Source organism: Pelobates fuscus, chromosome 9, assembly GCF_036172605.1.
Source record: "Pelobates fuscus isolate aPelFus1 chromosome 9, aPelFus1.pri, whole genome shotgun sequence".
Taxonomy (NCBI): domain Eukaryota; kingdom Metazoa; phylum Chordata; class Amphibia; order Anura; family Pelobatidae; genus Pelobates; species Pelobates fuscus.
In genome coordinates, this window is record NC_086325.1 from 75738581 (window position 1) to 75758828 (window position 20248).

General features: G+C 40.7%; 1 protein-coding gene across 2 annotated transcripts in view; it reads left to right on the forward strand.

Annotated features, from left to right (window-relative positions):
• The first annotated feature begins 1987 nt into the window (after positions 1–1987).
• Positions 1988–20248, forward strand: part of C9H8orf48 (chromosome 9 C8orf48 homolog) — a 31033-nt gene continuing 12772 nt past the window's right edge. For both annotated transcript variants that reach the window (XM_063430973.1, XM_063430974.1), the window contains exons 1-3: positions 1988–2047; positions 9009–9265; positions 12064–12153. In XM_063430973.1, the coding sequence (XP_063287043.1) occupies positions 9016–9265; positions 12064–12153 (340 nt within the window). In that variant the 5' untranslated portion in view covers positions 1988–2047; positions 9009–9015. The remainder of the gene's footprint in view (positions 2048–9008; positions 9266–12063; positions 12154–20248) is intronic.

The following is a 20248-nucleotide window of genomic DNA, read 5'->3' on the forward strand; positions in this document are numbered from 1 at the left end:
TAACAAGCTGATACAACACTACCTCAATACTACAGACACGTGTAAACATCTCTTGTGCAATTCATGTGTTTTCCGTACTTGGTAGACATATGTTAGAGATTTGTACAATTTCAAAGAAACCAATATGTAAGTATCCGCTAGTAATTTTAAATCAGTGTTCCGCACTGACGTCATCAGAGTCGTTGCCCCGGAAATTGTGCAGTCAAGTAGTCCCTCCTTCCTCTAGATCCGGCGGCAAAAGCTCTCTGTGACACAGCGTTTAGATGCCAAGTAAGCTTGCAGTACCTTGTGGGAAGGCAATCGATGTCTAAGTTTTCTCAGTTAAAATTGCATCATTTGGCAAGCGGAGCAAGGTACGCTATAAAAGTATATGTACACACATACACACATACACACACATACATACAGACACAGACTGACACACACATATCATCCCCCCCGACAGGCATACACACAGCCACATACATACACACACATACACACATACAGAGACACACATACATACAGCCTGTATGTATGTGTATGTATATGTGTGTGTCGGTATGTATGTATGTGTCTGTGTGTGCGTCTCTGTATGTGTCTGTATGTGTGTGTGTCTCTGTTTCTGTATGTATGTGTCTGTATGATACAGACACATACATACAGAGACACACACAGACACATACACACACACACACAGACACATAAACACAGACACACAGACAGACACATAGACAAAATGTTTAAGTCACCCTCCTGTTTCCTACCTTTTGCAGGGGGTGACTTTCCCTGGGGTCTAGTGGGGGCTCAGCCTCCCGCGCGGCTCTCTGATTGCTGGGTGGAGTGACTGGGGCAGTCACTTCCTCCCAGCTCTGTCTGATGTCATCACAGGGGGCCCGGTTGCGCTGTTAAAGCGCCCAGCGCTGACCGGGCCCCCTGGAAATCCATCTCCATTGGGTGGCCTTAACAGCATGGGCCTCCGATGGGCCCCTTCATGTGCGGCCCGGACATGGCTGCTTGTACCCGGTCGTAGGGATCTGCCGGGCAGCCAGGTGTAGTGATGGGCCGGGTCTCAGCTGCGACCCCTGCGACCGCGGTTTGTACGCCAGAGTATATGAGGTACTGCAGCCCAAATCTTTGTACATATGAGTTCTATTCCATTAAGGTGATTTGATGTAATTTTGCTGTGTGTATGCAAGTAACTGAACTCCACTGTATAACTGTTTATCCTTTCAGTGAAATCCTTTCAGTGAAACTCTGTAAACAAATGTATTTGTATTCCATGTCCTATTACAGTGCTACGGAAATTGCTGGCGCAATATAAATATTAAAATAATAATAATTACAGCAAAGAATAAAATACTGCACCCGTCAGAAGCTCTCTTCTCCCTTCTTTATCGATGCCAAAGGACTGCTGCACAATATATATACTTTTATTGTATAATTGCTAGGATTTACTTTAATATACGTATAGGATAGCATAATCAAATAGTTATGTTTTAATTAATTTTTTTATAATATTGTAATATTATTAAATTACACATGTAAGATATTATTTCCCCCTCCTTCATTTTATTTTACTGTTTTCCCTTTGTTTTAATGTGTTCTGTTTTATGTTATTATTGTTTTTATATTTTGTAATTCATGTTAAATATTGCAACAAAAAAAAACAACCCCAAAACATTTTCAATAAAAAAAATATTTGAAAAGAATGCAAAGGTTTAGTAAACTAATTGGCAAAACAAGAGCTATCAGCCATTGTAGAGCTACAAATGCAATAAACTTTCGTGTAGCACTAAAGGAGCTGTAGCTCAGCTTTAACAGGCCATTCCTCCAAGTTTTACTATCTCTGTACTGACTCCTCTTCTCTCGGAACCAAAGTGACGCGTCTGCGTTTGCCGCGGGGTCTCTATTCCTGGTACACAGTGTCCCTATGGCAACGGCATGTAGCTAGCGGAAGAGATCCCTGTATTATACAGTAACTATCATGGAAGCACATACCAGTGCACCCTTGATGTGTGCCATTTAACGAGTGGTAAGTAAGCTGAAAGCCGTGCTGGAGTACATGGTGAGTCCATATTTCACGTCCATAAGCAGCCGTAATGGTGGTGTTGTCTATATAGTCTAGCTGTGCACTTTAATTGGAAGCTTATTTATTGTTTAACATGCATAATTAAATGATTCCTTTAAAAAAAAATAGTTGTAATCTGTAATGTAATCTTTTGTTTTTGTGTGTGTGCAGAGGTACACACAAACCAGTAATGCCACAACAGCAAATCCAGGCATTGCAGGTTGGACAGCAGCATGGCACAGAGGAGGACTGCACAGTTTGTATAGAATAGTCAGGCTAATGCATAATATGCCAGTATATAGGTGAGGGGAGATGGAGTATGAGTCATGGACATAAATACTGACAGCTGCTGTACAGGATAGAATAGAATGAGTTAAAGAGTAGCAATGCAGTGTTAGGATTGAAGTGATAAAAGCAGAAGCGTGTGGTTTACACCAAGCAAAACTTGCACTGCCTTGAAATGGATTAATGCATGAGGATAATGCCACTGGGTACAAATCACATAAAAACAAACAGAATCTTCGCATATCAGGTGTGAACAATTGTAGCTGGAAACAGGGTAGATAGAGTCTGCCTAGAATGATCAGCCGAAGCCACTTGTAGGATAGGTCAATGCTGGGTGTAATTCCTTCTCCCCTCTCATTCACCGGTTGTTGCGTGAGTGTGCTGGTCTGAAGTAGAGACAGTGGAGACAGTTCCAGGTGCCATGTCTGCTTTCCACCTTCAGACCCGGCTTCAATAGGAGCCCTAGCCTGGTGTCCAGGAGACCTCTCTGTCTTGGCAGGAGGTTTGTGAGCTTGCAGAGGTTGTGAGCCTCCAGGTGCCCTGCGTGAGTGTGGGCAGTGGAGGGGAAGAGGCCCCACGTGGGTTCCTGTCCCAGATTGGACTGGGACAGCCTCCGGAACCAACGGTGTGACAGGCAAGGTAGAGAGACGTGGTTGGCAGTTCATGCAATGCCATGATTCCCAGCATTGCTGCTTGAATCGAGTGTCAAAGCACTCTCTCCATTCCTGGCCTGCTGAGCCAGTTTGGGTTGGTAGGCATTTCTCTGTGGCCGCTATCTTGGACTCGCCTCGTGGTTGGAGGTTCGGCTGAGAACCAGTGGTGCAGATAAGTTTCCCCAGTGGGGACCAGGATAACCCCCACCAGTCACAAGAGTGGGGACGACGAGGTGACAATGAAGTCGCTGGGAGCCACTTGACTGCTGTCGGGAGATCGGCCGCATCCCCAGACAAGTTGGTAGGCTGCAGGACCAGACGGTCGAATTGAGTGCCAGTTTGAGGGTTTTCTGGGCTAATATCGACGGCACCGATAAGTGACAAATTTGCTGGTTGTTTTGTGCCGTTTCCAGCGTTGGTGTGAGAGGTATATCCCATTTAGTAGCTTTTTGGTGCAGGAGCTACTCAGACACGTCCGGCCATCTTGGCGGTCATGCCCCCCCCCCCCCCCCCCATTATGTAATCTTTCATGAACAGCATTTTTCTTCAGTTTTAAAGTGCCCATATAGGATTATTCCAACCTTTTTTTCATTCCAATTATTTTCTTATTTTGAATGCCTTGTTGGGCATTACTGATTTACTAGTCATCCCCCACTTCCTCATTTCAATTAAAAAGGGGGAAAAAAAACCCAATAATAATGAGCAGTAACTTACCTTTAGGCGACTCATGCGAGTCAGGGTACATTCAAGGTTTTCCATGCAGGCATTGCCTTCAAAGGTATAAGCTTATAAAGTCGACTCAGTTGCCACATTGCACATAGACAGACCTATTGTTTTGCACAGAAATGCAAAAATTGCAATTGTTCAGGGCTGGCTAGGTCACAAGTACCGGTGATGCAACTTGCCCCAGACACAAAAGTGCAAATATTTCTGAATGTGCAACTGATTCATACCACCATAACTCTTCTAATTTCAGCAGTGGTCATGGTGGTTAGAGTAACCCTTCAACACTGTTCCGGTGTACCATGCCGCCCTGCACAATAAGGGCTTAATGCTGTTAGGGTGGCATGGTACACCCTTACAATCATTAGCCCTCCTGGCCACAGAAACTTGCCTGGCAATCCCAGTCTGAGGGGTACTGCCTTACAAGCTTACCCTGCTGCCAGTCTGGCCATCTATAATATATAAACAAGGTAATTCATAAATAGTGCATCTTTATTTGTAAAAAAAAATTGTAACATGACTTATAAATAGCAGGCAAAAGCATTGTGATTGGCTGAGATTATCAATTCTGATGATGTCAGCCAAGGAGACAGATTGGGGCGGAGCCAGCGCCAGCACACACGTGGACCCCTAGACCCTGCTTGCCACTAGTTATTTAAGAGGCTATTAGGTTTTTAACACTATAGGGTCCGGAATACACATTTGTGTTCTTGACTGAATAGTGTTCCTTTAATGAAGTTGTGAACAGCACCTAGATACAAGTGCAGAGTTTCTGAAATAGTTAGTGCTATGGTGTGTGGTGGCAGTCTGTCCTTACTTTAGTACGCCCTGCCAGTTCTCTTTCCCATTCATTGGTGACAGAGAGTGATGTTGGGAAATGGGCATAAACAAAAAAAAATCATTCATTTCCACATGATGCTGTCTCAAGTGGCTGAACAAATGCCTCAAATTTGTTCTATCCCTATGGGCAGGGGCATAACTAGAGCATTCCTCCCCCCCCACCCCCTTTAAAATGTTAAACTCTTTGTCCTCACCAGAAACCTTTGTGTGTCTTTCTCCCCCAACCCTTTGTGTGTCTCTTTTTCTCCTTTCCCCAGCCCCTCTGTGTGTCTCTTTGTCCCCCCAGTGCTTCTATATGCCTCTTTGTCCCACCAACCTTCTGTGTGTCTCTTTGTGCCCCCAGACCAACTTTTGTTTGTCCCGTCTCAGCCCCTCTGTGTGTGTTTGTCCCACCTCAGGCCCTTATGTGACCTTTTCTTGCCCCTCTCCACTGGTGCTCTTCTTTTGCCCCCTTTCTTTCATGTGACCTACTTTTGCCCTCCTCTTCCATCGTGTGCCCTAATTTTTACCTTTCACGCCTTCTGTGGCCTTCTTTTGCCCCCCCCAACTCATGTGGTCTTCTTTTGCCCCCCTCTCCACCTGTGCCCTCTTTACCCCCCGTGAACTATTTTGTCCCCTCCCCTCTCCCCTCCTGTGCCTTTAGTTAGCCACCTTTCCCTCCTGTAATTTCTTTAGCCTCCTTTCCTGTGCCCTCTTTAATTCCTCTTACCTCCTGAGCCCTCTTTAGCCCCCCTCCCCTCCTGTGCTTTATTTAGCCTCCCTCCACTCATTAGCCTCCTCCTCTCCTCAGCCCCTTTTCCCTCAGCTTTTTAGCCTGCTCAGCCTCACCTAAAGCAGAGGGTCCCCGTCGGAGGAGCCTCTGCTGCCTGTACCTGGTTTGGCAGGAAGCACTTCTGTACTCTATATGAGATCTTCCTATCAGATTGGGTAGAGGAACAGAGGCTCCATTACCGCAGTCCACCTGCTCTGCCACATTACATTTTGTGGCCTTCAGGAGGGGTGCACTGTGCAGTGTACTCCCCTCCTGCCGGTCACCGGGAGATTGCAAACCCCCCAGGCATGCCCCTAATGAATGGCACCTGGGGTGGACTGCCACCCCTCGATTAGTATTCCAGTGCCTATGGGACTTACACTGAGCACATGTGCAGCTCCCTTGCTATTTTGCCCAATAAAATTATGAACTCCAGGATGTTAAATTGGAAAATACTGTTCTTGAAAAGCAAGCATACATGGGGAAAAAAGAATACTGCTCCTTTCCATGTCTTTAGATATACAAATTATGTTTGCACAAAGATTTCAAGTGGTTTTGTTCTAGCAGCTGTTACTAGTAAGTTCTAGAATGGATTTCTGAAATTTAATCTACGAATATTTAGGAAACTTGATGACTTTAGGGAGAAATTCATTTCTTAAGAACTTTGAACAGTTGTCTCATACCGTATTTGTTGAACATAAATAAAAAAAAAATCAAATCTAATTAGTGAACAGCAAATGTCTTTTTGCTGTGCTGTGCAGCTTCATTTTGTAATTCACAAACTAAATTAAGAACTTTTAAATCCTCCCTAAAAGTGTTTTATCTTCTAATGGCACTTGTAGGAGGCATGAAATAAATGAAAACAGAGCGTGGATATTTTACATTTTATGTCCCCGATTGTAAGCTTTCAGTAAGCCATCTTTGTTTAATGAATAGATCAGTGGTTCCCAAACTTGTTAGGTTCAAGGCGCCCTTAATATTTTACCAAGGCACCCAAAGTCAAAAAATATTTATAGGTTGTATATATGTACAGCACAGCGGCATTAAAGGAACGTTTTAGTGTATAGATCATTCCCCTGCAATTTCACTGCTCAAGTCATTTAGTAGTTAAATCACTTTGTTTCTGTTTATGCAGCCCTAGCCACACCTCCCTTGGCTATGATTGACATAGCCTGCATGAAAAAAAAAATGGTTTCACTTTCAAACAGATGTAATTTACCTTAAATAATTGTATCTCAATCTCTAAATTGAACTTTAATCACATACAGGAGGCTCTTGCAGGGTCTAGCAAGCTATTAACATAGCAGGGGATAAGAAAATCTTAATTAAACAGAACTTGCAATAAAGAAAGCCTAAATATGTCTCTCTTTACAGGAAGTGTTTATGGAAGGCTGTGCAAGTCACATGCAGGGAGGTGTGACTAGGGTTCATAAACAAAGAGATTTTACTCCTAAATGGAAGAGGATTGAGCAGTGAGGCTGCAGCGGCATGTTCTATACACCAAAACTACTTCATTAAGCTAAAGTTGTTCAGGTGACTATAGTGTCCCTTTAACTGGGCCCCTGTTCGTCAGAAATGCTTGCCGTTCAAGTGCAGATCCAGAACCTAATCTTGGGAGGGGCACTGGTAGATTATTTAAAGAAACAATCCAGCACAATTACCACTACAGCACGTTGTAGTGGTTATGGTACCAGTAGTTCCAAAGTGCCGTCCCAGAGTAAGTAGTGAAACTGTTTAAGAACAGTTTGACAACTTACCTGGGATCTGCTGGGTAGGGGCTGTGGGTGGGTGGGGATGCAGTGTGTATGTGGGGCAGCTTGTGCCTGAGGGGTACAGTGTGTGTGTGGGCAGATTGTAGGAGGGGGCAGTGTGTGTGTATGGGGGGAGTGCAGTGTGTGTGTGGGGGTAAAGTGTGTGTGTGTGTGTGTGTGGGGGGGGGTACAGTTTGTGTGTATGGGGGGGCAGTGTGTGTCTGTGTTTGTGTGGGACCAGTGTATGGATGTGGGTCGAGTTATTGTGTGGTGTGGGATCTGTGGGGGTGGAAGTGCAAATTCATGAATATATATATATGTGTAATAATTATTATTATATATTTTTTATTAAAAATATTTTCATATCCCCCCTTCTTGCTTACCTTTGCCTGGGACAGTACTAATAGTCCCTGGTGGTCCGGTGGAGAAACCCTGGTAGTCCTAGTGGTGAGAGTGACCTCTTACAGCCTCAGGAGCTGCTAGAGTTTACTCTTGCGAGATTCAGAGCGTTGCCGTGGTAACCGTGGCAATGCTCCGAGCTTGTGAGAGGAGAACCCGGCGGAGCTGCAGGTTAGAGTTTCCCCGGGTCCTCCCTCTCTTCCCTGGCGGTTGCAGCATTACAGTGCTAGCGGGCCAGAGAGGGAGATCTCTGATCTCCCCTCCGGTCCTAAAGAGACAGCAGGGGAGAGGGAGGCACAGTTCCCGGTGCTATGATCATAGCACCGGGAAAATATCTTGCGGCTCCCCTGTGTGCCCGTCGTGGCCCCCCAGGGCGCCACAGCACACAGTTTGGAAACCGCTGGAATAGATTTTAAATTGGGTTATAGACAGGACTGGGCCTTTGTTGCCCTTTATATTAGTTTATAAAGTCGGTAACCTACTTTGCACAATTAATTTTATTTTTATTTTTTTTTGCCTTTTGGGCCTGTTTGGACAAAGAATATTAATGAATTTTTGATAGTATTGGTGATCCATGTGCCTTTTGTAATGCATAAACTCTTCTTCTTTTTTGAGGATAAAGGTCTTTTGAGGACCGCACTATTTGTAATTCATTACAGAGCTAATGCATGAAACATACTTCCTTGAAGCGCCTCTCTTGCACCGAAGTTTTGGAATGTAGTCCTCTTACTTCACTCAAAATTTCATCTAAGAAGCAGCTATCACAGCCAATCCTGATTCGTTGCTTGTTTTTGGAGGATTACTGAGTATATAAATGTGTTGTGAATGCATGTTTGGTAGAGAGCTGAACGCCATTGATATTAGACGAGAGAATTTATATTTTGGATGTTAATTTTGTCACTGTTGCATTTGTGAGCTGCAAATGATATTGAGGGCTGGCATTAGACTTCTGCTTGATGTATGTATGTCACATAGATGCTGGTTATGATGTGGATGTAATGGTAACAACAGTGCATTTAGGGTGATGTGTGCCACAAATCCTGGCTCCTTAACTTTGAGCTCCAACAATCAAGCTAAATATTTCAGTCTCCGCATTGAGATCTGTGTGTGGCTTGCAGGTCACATGTTAGATTCTCTAAATGTTTGGTATTTATGTAGTGTTAGTGTGCATCTGATGTGTCCTGATCCAACATGAACCGTGGATAATGTTCCTACCTTTTTCCTACCTTTTCTCTATCTGCTTCAGTGGGCTTTCAGAATCGTGTATATATATATATATTGTCAAAGGGTTTGATTAATCCATCAGAAACAGAAATGATATATATTAACTGGTAGCCAATATATCTGTTTTAAACTGTGTTATTCTATTTCCTATTGATTACTTTTTCAAAATGTTGACATTAAATGTCATGACAGTTTCCACAAATTTCATCTGTAATATTTTTGATTTCAATGTGTGCTTTTATTTATTTTTTCCTGAATTATTTACGAGGACTGTAAAAATGGTTTCAAATCATTTTTCACATGTGTTAATATTTGAATCTATTTTGTTTCAGAAAACCAATGGAGTATTTCTCAGAGATTGAAAACAGTTCTAATGATGAAGAATCAATTCAACACAGTAGTCTTGTCAGCAGCGGATCAGGCTACTCCAAAGATTCATTTGAATCTGTTACTGATGGATCCAATTTTAGCTATGAAAGTGAAACATTTGAATCACTCTCTTCTGACACAGAATCTGATCCAGTTTCACCATCTGAGACAAGTGGCCAATCAAGAATAAATGGGGACTCCCCTGAAGAGCAGTCTTTAGGTACTACACCACACTGGAGACTGATTTATTTACTCCATAATTAACATATATGTATGTCTCAATGTGGCACACTGTTATGAATGAAATAATGTTTTTCTTACAAGATCCAGGAAGCCATGCCCTGTTACTGCAGATCCACTCTGTTTTACCTTTTTGCATAGAATGCCGTGGATATAACTTTTTCTTGGCACTTTAAATACATGACATTGATCCCTTAAGTGCATACACCTAATTGCTAAATGACATAAATATGTTGCCATCTCCTGGAATAATATGTGTTGCTTCTGTAATGAGTCTTATGACAAATGGAAAATACAGCAGTTAAAATACTTCTTTATTTGTTTATATGTGTTTTTGACAATATTTATTTGAAAGACATTTTAATACAGATAGAACAAAAAGGCCAATCTGTGCGGCAGAGAGGTTAAAACGTCTGTAATGCATTATTCAGCACAGTATATTGGTTTAATTAAGTAAGTCAGATCTTCGTACTTGGTTCCGTCTCTCCTTTTCATCAATATTCTTCCAAAGAAAGGCAGATGGATAGGAAAACGGGAGGGGGGTTAGTGGAAGAAGAAATTAATTTTTTTTTTTTATTTCTTTTTTTTTTTTAATTCTATTGATAAATTGTCTCCATACCTCCCTCTCTCCTCCCTTCCGTCAGGGGAAGGACTAAAGCGTCCACCCCCACCGTAAACGCACATGCCATGTATGAGGGGCAATTAACTTTAAGATTACTGTTCTTTGTTGTGCAGAGTGCCTGAGCCCATTTCCACAAATAAGCCCATACAAGGGCTACAAAGGTGTTACTATTTTTCATTTTTAATTTAAGTTGCTTTTATTAATGTCATTGCAAATGATAATACAAAATCATTGTTATCCATAAAGAAAATAACAGTTGCAATAATAGACATGTATGTGCCTGTTAGTAAGATGACATAGAACAGATCATGTACGTGCAACAAACTTTAGGCAAGTAGAAATCAAGCATGAGTTATGGTGTGAAAACAAATGCATTTATACCAAAAATCGTTAGAGCTCCTATCCTATGTAAGATCCTATGTAAGACTTGTCAGAAAATCCAAATCTTAGGTGGCTGTAGGATAGGAGAAAGGGGGTCTTGGATATGTCCAATCCCTATACAACCTCCATCAATACCATGCTCTGACTAGAGAGAGTTGATATGATAGAGATAAGATATTATATGAGGGAGAGAAGAAACGAGGAATGTGAGGTGAGAAGAAGAGGAGAAGGATTTAAAAAAAAAAAAAAAAGGGAATCGGAAGGGAGGGATAGGGGTCTGCTCCACTTTATCAGAGCATTAGAAAGGTGTTCCTATTCGTGGCACAGGAGTCACCGTTTGTGTCCCGCTGGAATCCTGGTCCAATTTCTGTCTATATGCACTATAATTCACTACTTTGACCCTGGAAACCCCCGGGATTACATCTGCTGGTCGAACCTGTCGGTTTGTGCTAGTGAGTAACAAGACCTCCCCTGCTATTTGGTGTTGGAATTGGTAACAGTCACCCATCATTCATTGGTCAATCAGCGAGACATGAAGTCCAGCCTCGGAGCCGATGTCTGCTCACAGATGTTTGTAGTGCCTTTAAGCGTCGCAGTCAGACTCCATAGCATAAGTCTCCTCGACCATCATCTACTGCAGCAGAGATGGTGCACCTGGTTTTCGCCACATAGTCGATATCTGGAACTTAGCAGCATTTCAAAGGTGTTTGGAGTCTCAGGTTGATACAGAGAATTAAAGAAAAGTGGGATATTATCAGGACATGTATTCCACAGCTGGGCTTGGAGGTTAAACGGTAAGTTTCTCTCTCAATGTACCGGTTACAGGACACAGTGATCTCCCGGCATCTTAGGTTAGGTCCTGGTAGAGGGAGACCTCAGCACCTGGGAGGGAGGCCGCCATAATCTCCTTTAGACTGAAGATGTGTAGGCAACAGACAACGTCTCTTCTCTGTCCGTCCTGGCTACGATGCCTTAAGGCCCTATGTTCCTGATCCAGCTGGATTGTGTCTGGTTCCCAAGCTCCCAAGACTTGTTTCAAGAGGGCCTTGAGTGTTACCGCAAGTGGCTCCTTATCTGGTTCAGGTAATCCACAGTTATCCAAATCTTTGAGTTCAAGGAGCATGTTTCATTGGCACCACAGCCTGGTGTGGTTGGACACAAAGTTGGGCCTCAGTTTCCAAGGCTTTAAATCATGTGTCTAGGCAAACAGGTTGGTACGTAATTCAGCTACCTAATCTCAGATGGCGGCACAGACTTCCATTACTATACTTGTGTCGGCATTTGTGAGCATATTGGCTGAGATCATAGTCCACTCTGTCCTTATCAGGGCGAGGGTTCCCTCAGTCGCCAATCCAGTTAGGCAATTTTCCACACTCTCCGAGCCCGGAGAGTCGGGCGCCATGTTGACCAGGGGACCAGTCAGATCATCCACTGTGGAGATGAAATCATCCATGCTGCCGGTGAGTCTCCTTGGCTCGGATCTTTGTGTTATGCACCATAATTGCATATTTAAAGGCTGAAGTTGGAGGTTTAATAGGTCAGGAGTGCGAAGCCCAACACTCACAAGTCCTGCTCCATGCACGGCCAAACCACGTCCCCCTTTATATGTTTATTTTAACGTGCATATTTTTTAATGAATGTATTATAAACCTATCATGCGCAAGAAAGTATGATGATTTCCGAACAGATGTGCCAACCAGACCGTAATCTTTAAAAAGTAACATGGGCGTGGATATCTTAACTATGTGACCTCTTAGACTCTTTTTGTTTTATAGGTGAAGGGTTAATTGAGAAATGGATAAAAACTCTTAAGCACCAAGAGCTGAGGATCACAGTGTTCCAATCAGGATTTCATCGAACAAATGGTGAGCAAGACCACAAATCACATTTTTAGTCCTGGGTTTTGATTAATACATTTAAAGAGCAGTTAGTGAAGGGAGAAGAGATCAAAAATAAGAGAAATAGGAGGAGGAAAATATAGGATTGTACAATGTAATTTCTGTAATAACCAAGAGAACCCAACTTGGACAAATAGTAATATACATATTGTGAATTAACATCAAGCAAAACACCCACATTTTGGTGAAACACAATGTTATGAATAAGGCTTTGTAAAACCAACATTTTAGAACTGGGTTTCTTTGTTGATGATGACCAAAATGGTGAATGTTTATAATGAACGCTAATCCCATTAGACTATTCCAAAACGGCAATTATTTGTGAGTTAAATGATCAAAGATACTGAATTGGAGTTCCGTACAAAAAGATTCCAAAATGCAGCTATAATATTGAACGCCTACAAAACACTGTGCATGATTTTGGATTTATGGTGGCTAATAAAGATAAATAAATCGCCTGATGTAGTGATTTGTTAACTCCTAAATTCAGGGAGCTCTTTCTATTATTTGGATTCTCTAAGAACCAAAAGGGGTGTGGTTTATTTTCATATGCAGCCCATAAATCACTTGCAATATCAATAGGGTTCTACATTAATATTGGTCTATTTTTTAAAGAGAGACTATTACAGAAAAAAAAAAAACATAAGGCAAGAAACCTAGAATCCCTATTGTTTTCTGTGATACTCTGTCTTTAAAGACATATGTAGATGTAGATGCAGATGCAAGCGGTGTTTGATGTTTATACACAGAAAAGCAAAAAAACAAACAAACTATTTTTGCATTTGATCATCATGTAATGTTACAGCATTGACATGTAATATCATTTTTTTTTTTTTATGCACCTTACAGTTTTAAAAAATGGTTAACTAGTACTGATTATCTGTAGATGCATTGTATTTAGGTTGGTGTCCTATAGTCTATAAGAGTATTGGAGAATCACTATTGGAAGAATTAAAATTTTTCCAAAATTATTGACAATGCTGCTGACAAACTGAACACCAAGCCAATATATATGAATTAATCCCATTGCACCCAATGACTGTTTGCGTCAAATTTCCCTGTTGGTGGCACTATCAGCCAGCGCAAAAATAGTTATACACTGCCTGTTGGGGTCACTATATCCCACACACGGGATGTTTTATACTTTTCCTATACCACTTCTTGCCCCTAATATATATATATATATATTTATATATATTTATTTATTTGTCTTCTTTGGAGATGGCAGGATAATATAGAGCCCATAGATCATTGGTCTGATTTATATTCACTGACATTATAGTCACTATTTAACTCCATTGACTATTCAAGCACTGCCTTGATGAATGCTAATTGTATACTCCTCTTAAATCCAATTTGATAAAAACAATGGTGCATTTTAACCTGTTAGTTCAGTAATCAGGGGCATAGGGTAAACATTATATGAACAGTGATTTGGTTAAGCCTCTTATAAGTGATACTTGGCTTCAAAAAAACATTTCTTAACAAAATGCACCATGTTTTGCTTTGGAAACAGATCTATGAATTCACTTTTAAGGTGTTACCAATGTTCTCTTTCATGGAAGCATTCTTGCCCAGAGACATGGCATATACTTAGTCAAAGTAAATGTAGCAAAGACACTCACAGGGTTGACAAAGGAACTACGGTGCTGGGTCCACCTTTTGTGGTTTGGTTTATTAAAACACATCAATGATCCCAGAGTGTGGAGCTGCTTTATTTTACATTTTTGGTATATACTTAGTCACTGGGAGGCATGAGGACAGGAAGACGTTATGACACAATTGAATGCCCTGATTGTCAGATTTCTGTTGACCTTGTGTTTGATGTTTGGGACAAGAATGGAACTAAATGAAGCATTATACAGTAATAGTGTGTCCCAATAGTAAAGCTGTGTCCTCGAAATACAATCCAATATGCAAGAACCACAACCAGTGATTTGCGTTTTTCTTGCCAATCAATTTTATAGAGAAAATGTGTAAAGTATTTGTTCTTTATCTAAATCTTTTAATGACATATGACTTTGGTTGTTGTTGTTGTTTTCATGGTTGGTATGTGAGGTTTGTCAACAAAGACCGAGTCAAGTAAAATCACCAATGGTTTTTGAGCGTAAAGAATCTTAGACTTGCATTAGAAGAGAACAGACATGAGTATTCTAGATGTTTTGCTAAGGAACATCGACGTCTTATCCTGGGCCTATTGTATCAGAAGGTAGATCTTTCGCAGCTGCTTCATCCATGACAACCTCTGAGGGGCTGCCCTCAGGGGAATGGGTTCTGAACTTGATATTATAATGTATTAATCATCATTTACCTACCGTTCTAGAACGCTTTGGCTACCATTCGACTATGGAAGCAGATCTACCAGATATATCAAACATATTTTTGAAAGCAGACAAGTTAAAATAATTCAATTCAATAGGCTTTTTATTCTTCCAAGAGGGAAAAAATTTGTAGGAAACACACCAATGGTAAGTGTGTGGGTGTCTTTTTTGTAAAGAGAAGCTGTCTCTTCCTAAACGACAACACAACCTAAAAGCCAACTAATTCATTATAATTTATTTATTCATCTTGCTAGGTGAAGTATATGAACTGGAGTACTCTTATAGTGCTGTTTCTTTAGCGCTTGCAAAGTTGTCCTTTTTTTTTCTTTTTTTTTTTTTTATGCAGTATTTCCTGCAGAGGTAAAATACAGACCAATCCCCCACATTTTACAAGAATATTTGACCTTGAGCCAGTGCGCTGTTTCATATAAAATCATTTATATTCTGGCATTATTGACCCTTTTGAATATATTCATGAAATGTTGGCACTTAAAGGACTTTAATACATTAAAGCAGATTTATATCAGTGGGGTCAAGGTTTTTGTCAAGATATTTAATCCTGATTAAGTTATCTGAACAGGGAGGGGCTCTCTGTGAATGTTTAGAGAGTAGTTGTCACTTACATTGTGCATTTTACAGTTAAGTATATTGTATAATCATATATGATGGCATTTAGAGAACATATATATATATATATATATATATATATATATATATATATATATGTGTGTATGTATTCAAAATCTGCCTTTTCTTGACAACAGTGTCAAGGAGAAATGTGATTTGTCATTTTGGAGTCAAGAAAGATTTTTCCTTCTCATTCTGGTACAAGATTTCCTGACAAAGGCCTCAGTTTAACAATATTTCTGCATATGCTTTTCATATACGGTAATTCAAATATATAAAGAAAACTTCCAAATGATTTATCCAACAAAATTTCCCATAAACTTTATTTGGGACGTTTGTAGATAAAATATTTGAAACATTTGTCCAAAATATTAAATTGAGGCCAAAGTGAGATTTGGTTATCTGACTTTTTTTCATCATGCATAAATAAATTCATGAATGGTTAAACATGATTTACTTGATTCTTTTTCTACCTATCACAGATACTGTGTAAGTGTTTATAGCGTGATGGCCTCTGTGGCAATCATTCCTGTTTTGTTCTTTTCAGGATTAAAGGATCACTATAGGGTCAGGAACACAAACATGTATTCCTGACCCTATAGTGTTAAAGCCACCATCTAGCCCCCCTGGGCCCCTCATGCCTCCATAAATATAGCAAAATCTTACTGTATTCAAGCCTGAAGCTGTAGATCTGTATGCTGTTTGCCTCACAAAAACAAGCTGTCTGCTGACATCATCAGAAGTGGTAGCCTGATCCAATCACAGTGCTTCCCCATTGGATTGGCTGAGTCTTACAAGGAGCAGAAAAGGAGCAGTTAGAAGAGGCTGGCGGTGCCTACGAGCGACAGGTTCAAGTAAGTACCAGATCTTCAGCGGCGATGTCACGTCGGGGATATTTGCAAATTATGCAAAGTCCCCAGACAGTGAGAAATCCACTTTAAGTGAAGGATTCTTTTTTTTTTTTTCTTTTTTCTCCAGTCTCAAAATTAATCAACTCTCTGAATAGCACAAATATGCAAAATAGTTGTTATATCACAGACTTCATTAGTTGCACCAGGTGTGCTTGAGCTGGAACACTTGAAATACCGGAACTGGTTAGGGGTTTGTTGAGTGTCACATTTGAATATGGCTCAAAAGAATGGTCCACGAAGAGAAGAGATCTTCACAAACAAGGAACAGGATACAAAAATATAGCGAAGGCACAGCACTACTAAAAGGTTGCCTACCCCTGATTTAATGTTTGCTGTATTGTTCCTTTGCTAATGAACGTGTTTGGGTAGATCTTTACCCGACTTGAATGCCCTGAGTCTTGGTGCCTATTTAGCATGTTTCCCCTGTATTTTGTTCTTGCTTAGAGAGGCTGAGACCATTTCTATTTAAAGGTGCATTCAAATATTAGAAACACAAAAATTTATTTCTAACTCTATAAAACTGCTTTCAAAAGCTGCAGACATTCTGTCTGCTGCCCTTGACTGACCTTCCCCTTTCCCTTGCCAGGGAATACTCCAATCAAAGGCTTCTCATTGAGGCTTCTCTGTGCTGAAGCCGCTAGTGTGTGACCTTGATTGCAGCATTGCTATGCTTCTCAGTGCGCTCTAGTACAGCATGCGCACAGAATTGGAAGAAAACCTCTCTGGCTGTTTGACAGCTGGGCAGGCATTTCTGCTAAGTGTTATAAAACTTCTGATTGCAATTGAAATCTGCACGTTCCTAAACTGTCACCAATATGGACACAATGTTCCTTTCCTCACAGGGTAGAACTGGGATATGCATGTCCTGATTTTCCCAAGGTTAGCGGTAGTTGAACACCCAGGCATTAGCTTTTCTCCTGAAACTGGTATTAAGAGAGACTACCTGAGGAGACAGAACCACTCTCTTCCCTGCTTTCTAACATTTCACTAAAAAGAGAGTGTATAAATCAGGTGTGTACTTTACACCATCCTTGGGCAGACACGATCTGTATGCTGAAGCATGTATTAAAGAAAAAAAGGCCTTTTGAGATTTCTATTGACATTCATAAATCACTCAACCTTCAGTTATCTGATTAATATAATGTATCCGGAACCATTGATGTCATTATTCTTCCACACACATTTCACCATTGTGTAACCTCTGCATTGTGTAGCAGTGTGAAGTGGTAAGTGTTTTATGTTTGTGTATTCGATGTTGAAATAATAGGTTCTGTAGAAACAAAGTATAAGTAGGTAGGGTAATTGCAGGAAGAATAGCAATGTAATGCAGCAATGTGATGCAAAATATTTTTCTTTCTCTATTTTTTTTAATAAGGATAATTTAATTCTTTTTTGTTTGCATAAATTCTACAGTTTTCTGGTTAAAGAATAGAAAATTAGGTCTGCAAGATGGTTTTGTACATTACAGTTTTACATGGAAACTGTTAAAAAAAACAAAACAAAAAAAACTTCAAGGGTTAATCCAAGCACCATGATTTGAAGCAGTAATGGTGCAGAGACTATTTACTTGGAAATGATGCACATACAGTGTTCAATCCCTTAACTGCCGGAAGTGTAACTCTACCTCTGTCAGCATCATTGTGGCGTACTCCATCCCGGCAGGCTAATGTCAATTCTGTGCAACTTTTTTGCAAAGAATGTCAGTCGTTGACTGAAAGCGATCAGCTGACACAATGAACATTGAGTACTGCAGCTGCAGAAGGTGGACCCGCGTCACCGGAAGCATCAGTGCCCAGTGGGCTGAAGCAGTTATGATGATCGGAGTAACCCTTTAAAAAGTCCCATAAATATGGGGATCCTCTAAGGCAAATTCACCAAATTTGGAAATTGACTTGTGAATTGCAAATAACTGGGGAAAGAAAACCAAATTAACCAACAATATTATTGGTCAATTTTCAATTTTAGTCAATTTTCGACTATCTACAGTTTCATGAATAACCCCATAAGTGGTTCTGAGTATGAGATATTACTCCACTCTCCGGGTCATTCATGGTGGATTTTTTTTTAGAGTTTATATATGAACCCAAAATTTTGGAGAAATGACAAGGACTTTACAAGTTTTAAGCCAAAATAGCTGACCTGGCCGTAGTTTTTCCAACGTAGGTATTTTGACATTGGTAATTTCCTCACAGTTGACATTTTAGTAAATAAACCACTGAGCTTTCCACATGGTTATTGTACACATGCCTATCTGTTTGGTATTTTTTATTTCAAATTCATGCTAGTATAGAAGTAATCTTATAGTGACATTCTAGGTGTCATAATCACCACAAGCTATAGCAAGGTGAAAGGTTAGTGTAGGACCCACTTGAGAGGTTTGCCTTGACGTGGAAGGTGGGCTAAAGTCTCTCATGGCCACTGGAGAAACTAAATAACCTCCATTTGTTTAAATATGCATAGGGATTTGGGAGGAGCGCAAGTAACTTTTTTTTTTCTTTGGTTTTTACAACGTGCTATAGTGGTTATGGTGCCAGCAGTCCCTGGGTCAGTCTGCCAGTAATCAGTCAAACCTAGGGTTGCCACCTGACCGGTATTTTACCAGCAAAGCTGGTATTTGGGGCTGTGTGGCCGGTGCTGGTATTGCAGGAATACTGGGAATGCAGTGGACGGTATTTCTGTCTGATGGAACTCTGAGGGGCTCTCCCAGCTTTGCATGTATCTCTCTCCACGCTCCCTGAGACAGGGAGAGTGAAGAGAAATACATACTTGCAGATCTGGGAGATCCTCTCAGATTAATATTTAGCTCCGCCCCCTTCCTCCTGCTTCCTCTCCTCACACTCATTGAGGAGTGCTCCTCTGAGTGTGCTGTGGCTGCGTCATGCATGTCTGTCGTCCCAGCACTGAAGTGGTTATCCGGCAGAGCAGCCTTTTACAGCTCTTCAGTGTTCACCCCTGCCCCCTCCACAGGACACAGAGATAAAACTTGTAAGTAGCCAGGTCTCTGCAGGGAGGGTTTATGGAGGGATGTCTCTGTATGACTGTGTATGTCAGTGTCTGTTTGACTGTCTGTGTGTCTATAGGACTGTACCTGTGTGACTGTGTATGACACTGTCTGTATGTCTGTATCTGTATATCACTGTATGTCTGTATGTAACTTTCCTCTTTCCTTAAAAATTAGCATAACCGGCATTTTTTTCCAAGAAAGGTGGCAACCCTAATCAAACCATTTAGTACTGGTTTGAAACTTATCTCACCGTGTTTGGTGCCTGCACTCTTTCCAGTCTGAGTTAGTCTGATAAAGCTTCAGTTCATACTTATGCATTATTATACCAATTTATACCAGATTTAAATAGAATGCACTCAGAACAGTCACCTGATGCTCTCAACCAGTTCAACAGAGCAAGGTGAATGTGAGACTGTTAATAAACCGTGCAAGCGGCTCCCGGGTCTCCCGGACATAATACCACTGCAATGTTCAAAGTTAGCCAAGGTAGAAGTATTTCTGATTCCTGTTCACAGTTCATTTTCATACTGTCATCCAGAACTCTGTAACCTTTCCCATGCGTTTTACATCAATGTGACGGCAGGGAAATTGTTTCTTAAGGGACGTGTAGAAGTCTTTTGTAGAAAAGAGTTCTTTCATAATGTAAAAAACAAAGAAGGAATTTAATTCCATCTAAATCAATTATCTGGGTAATCTCTAATTTCCTAGTGCAGTAAGCATCTGTTTATTACAGACTTTCCTAATGTTTTCATCATCGTCCCTTGGGGCTGAGTCTTATTGTTTTATACAATTAGATGCAGCCCTGATTACCTTTTAATTGCTTTTGCTTAAAAGTGAAGATGATCTTGCTTAATACATTCCGCTGCATAATTAAAGCTGTTTTCTTAAACTAGGATGATGCTAGGTATATTAAGGTGTTAATTGTTAATAAAATGGGAGAACCTTTTTTTCCCACTTTTATCCTTGAAGACGTTTTAAAAGCTGCTGTTTTTGAGGTAGTTTCCTTCTCAAAATAGATTCTCAAACAAAAATATACTTGTAAAAAAATGTTTTTTTTTATTTTTTTTTTATATTTTACTATTTTATTGCTCTTTTAACCCAGTCCTTAATTTGTCCAAAGTATATATGTTTAGCTGCTAAACTGTAGTAAAGCAACAAGACTTTGCAAGATCTCTTTTCCTGTGTTTTGTGGATGCTAT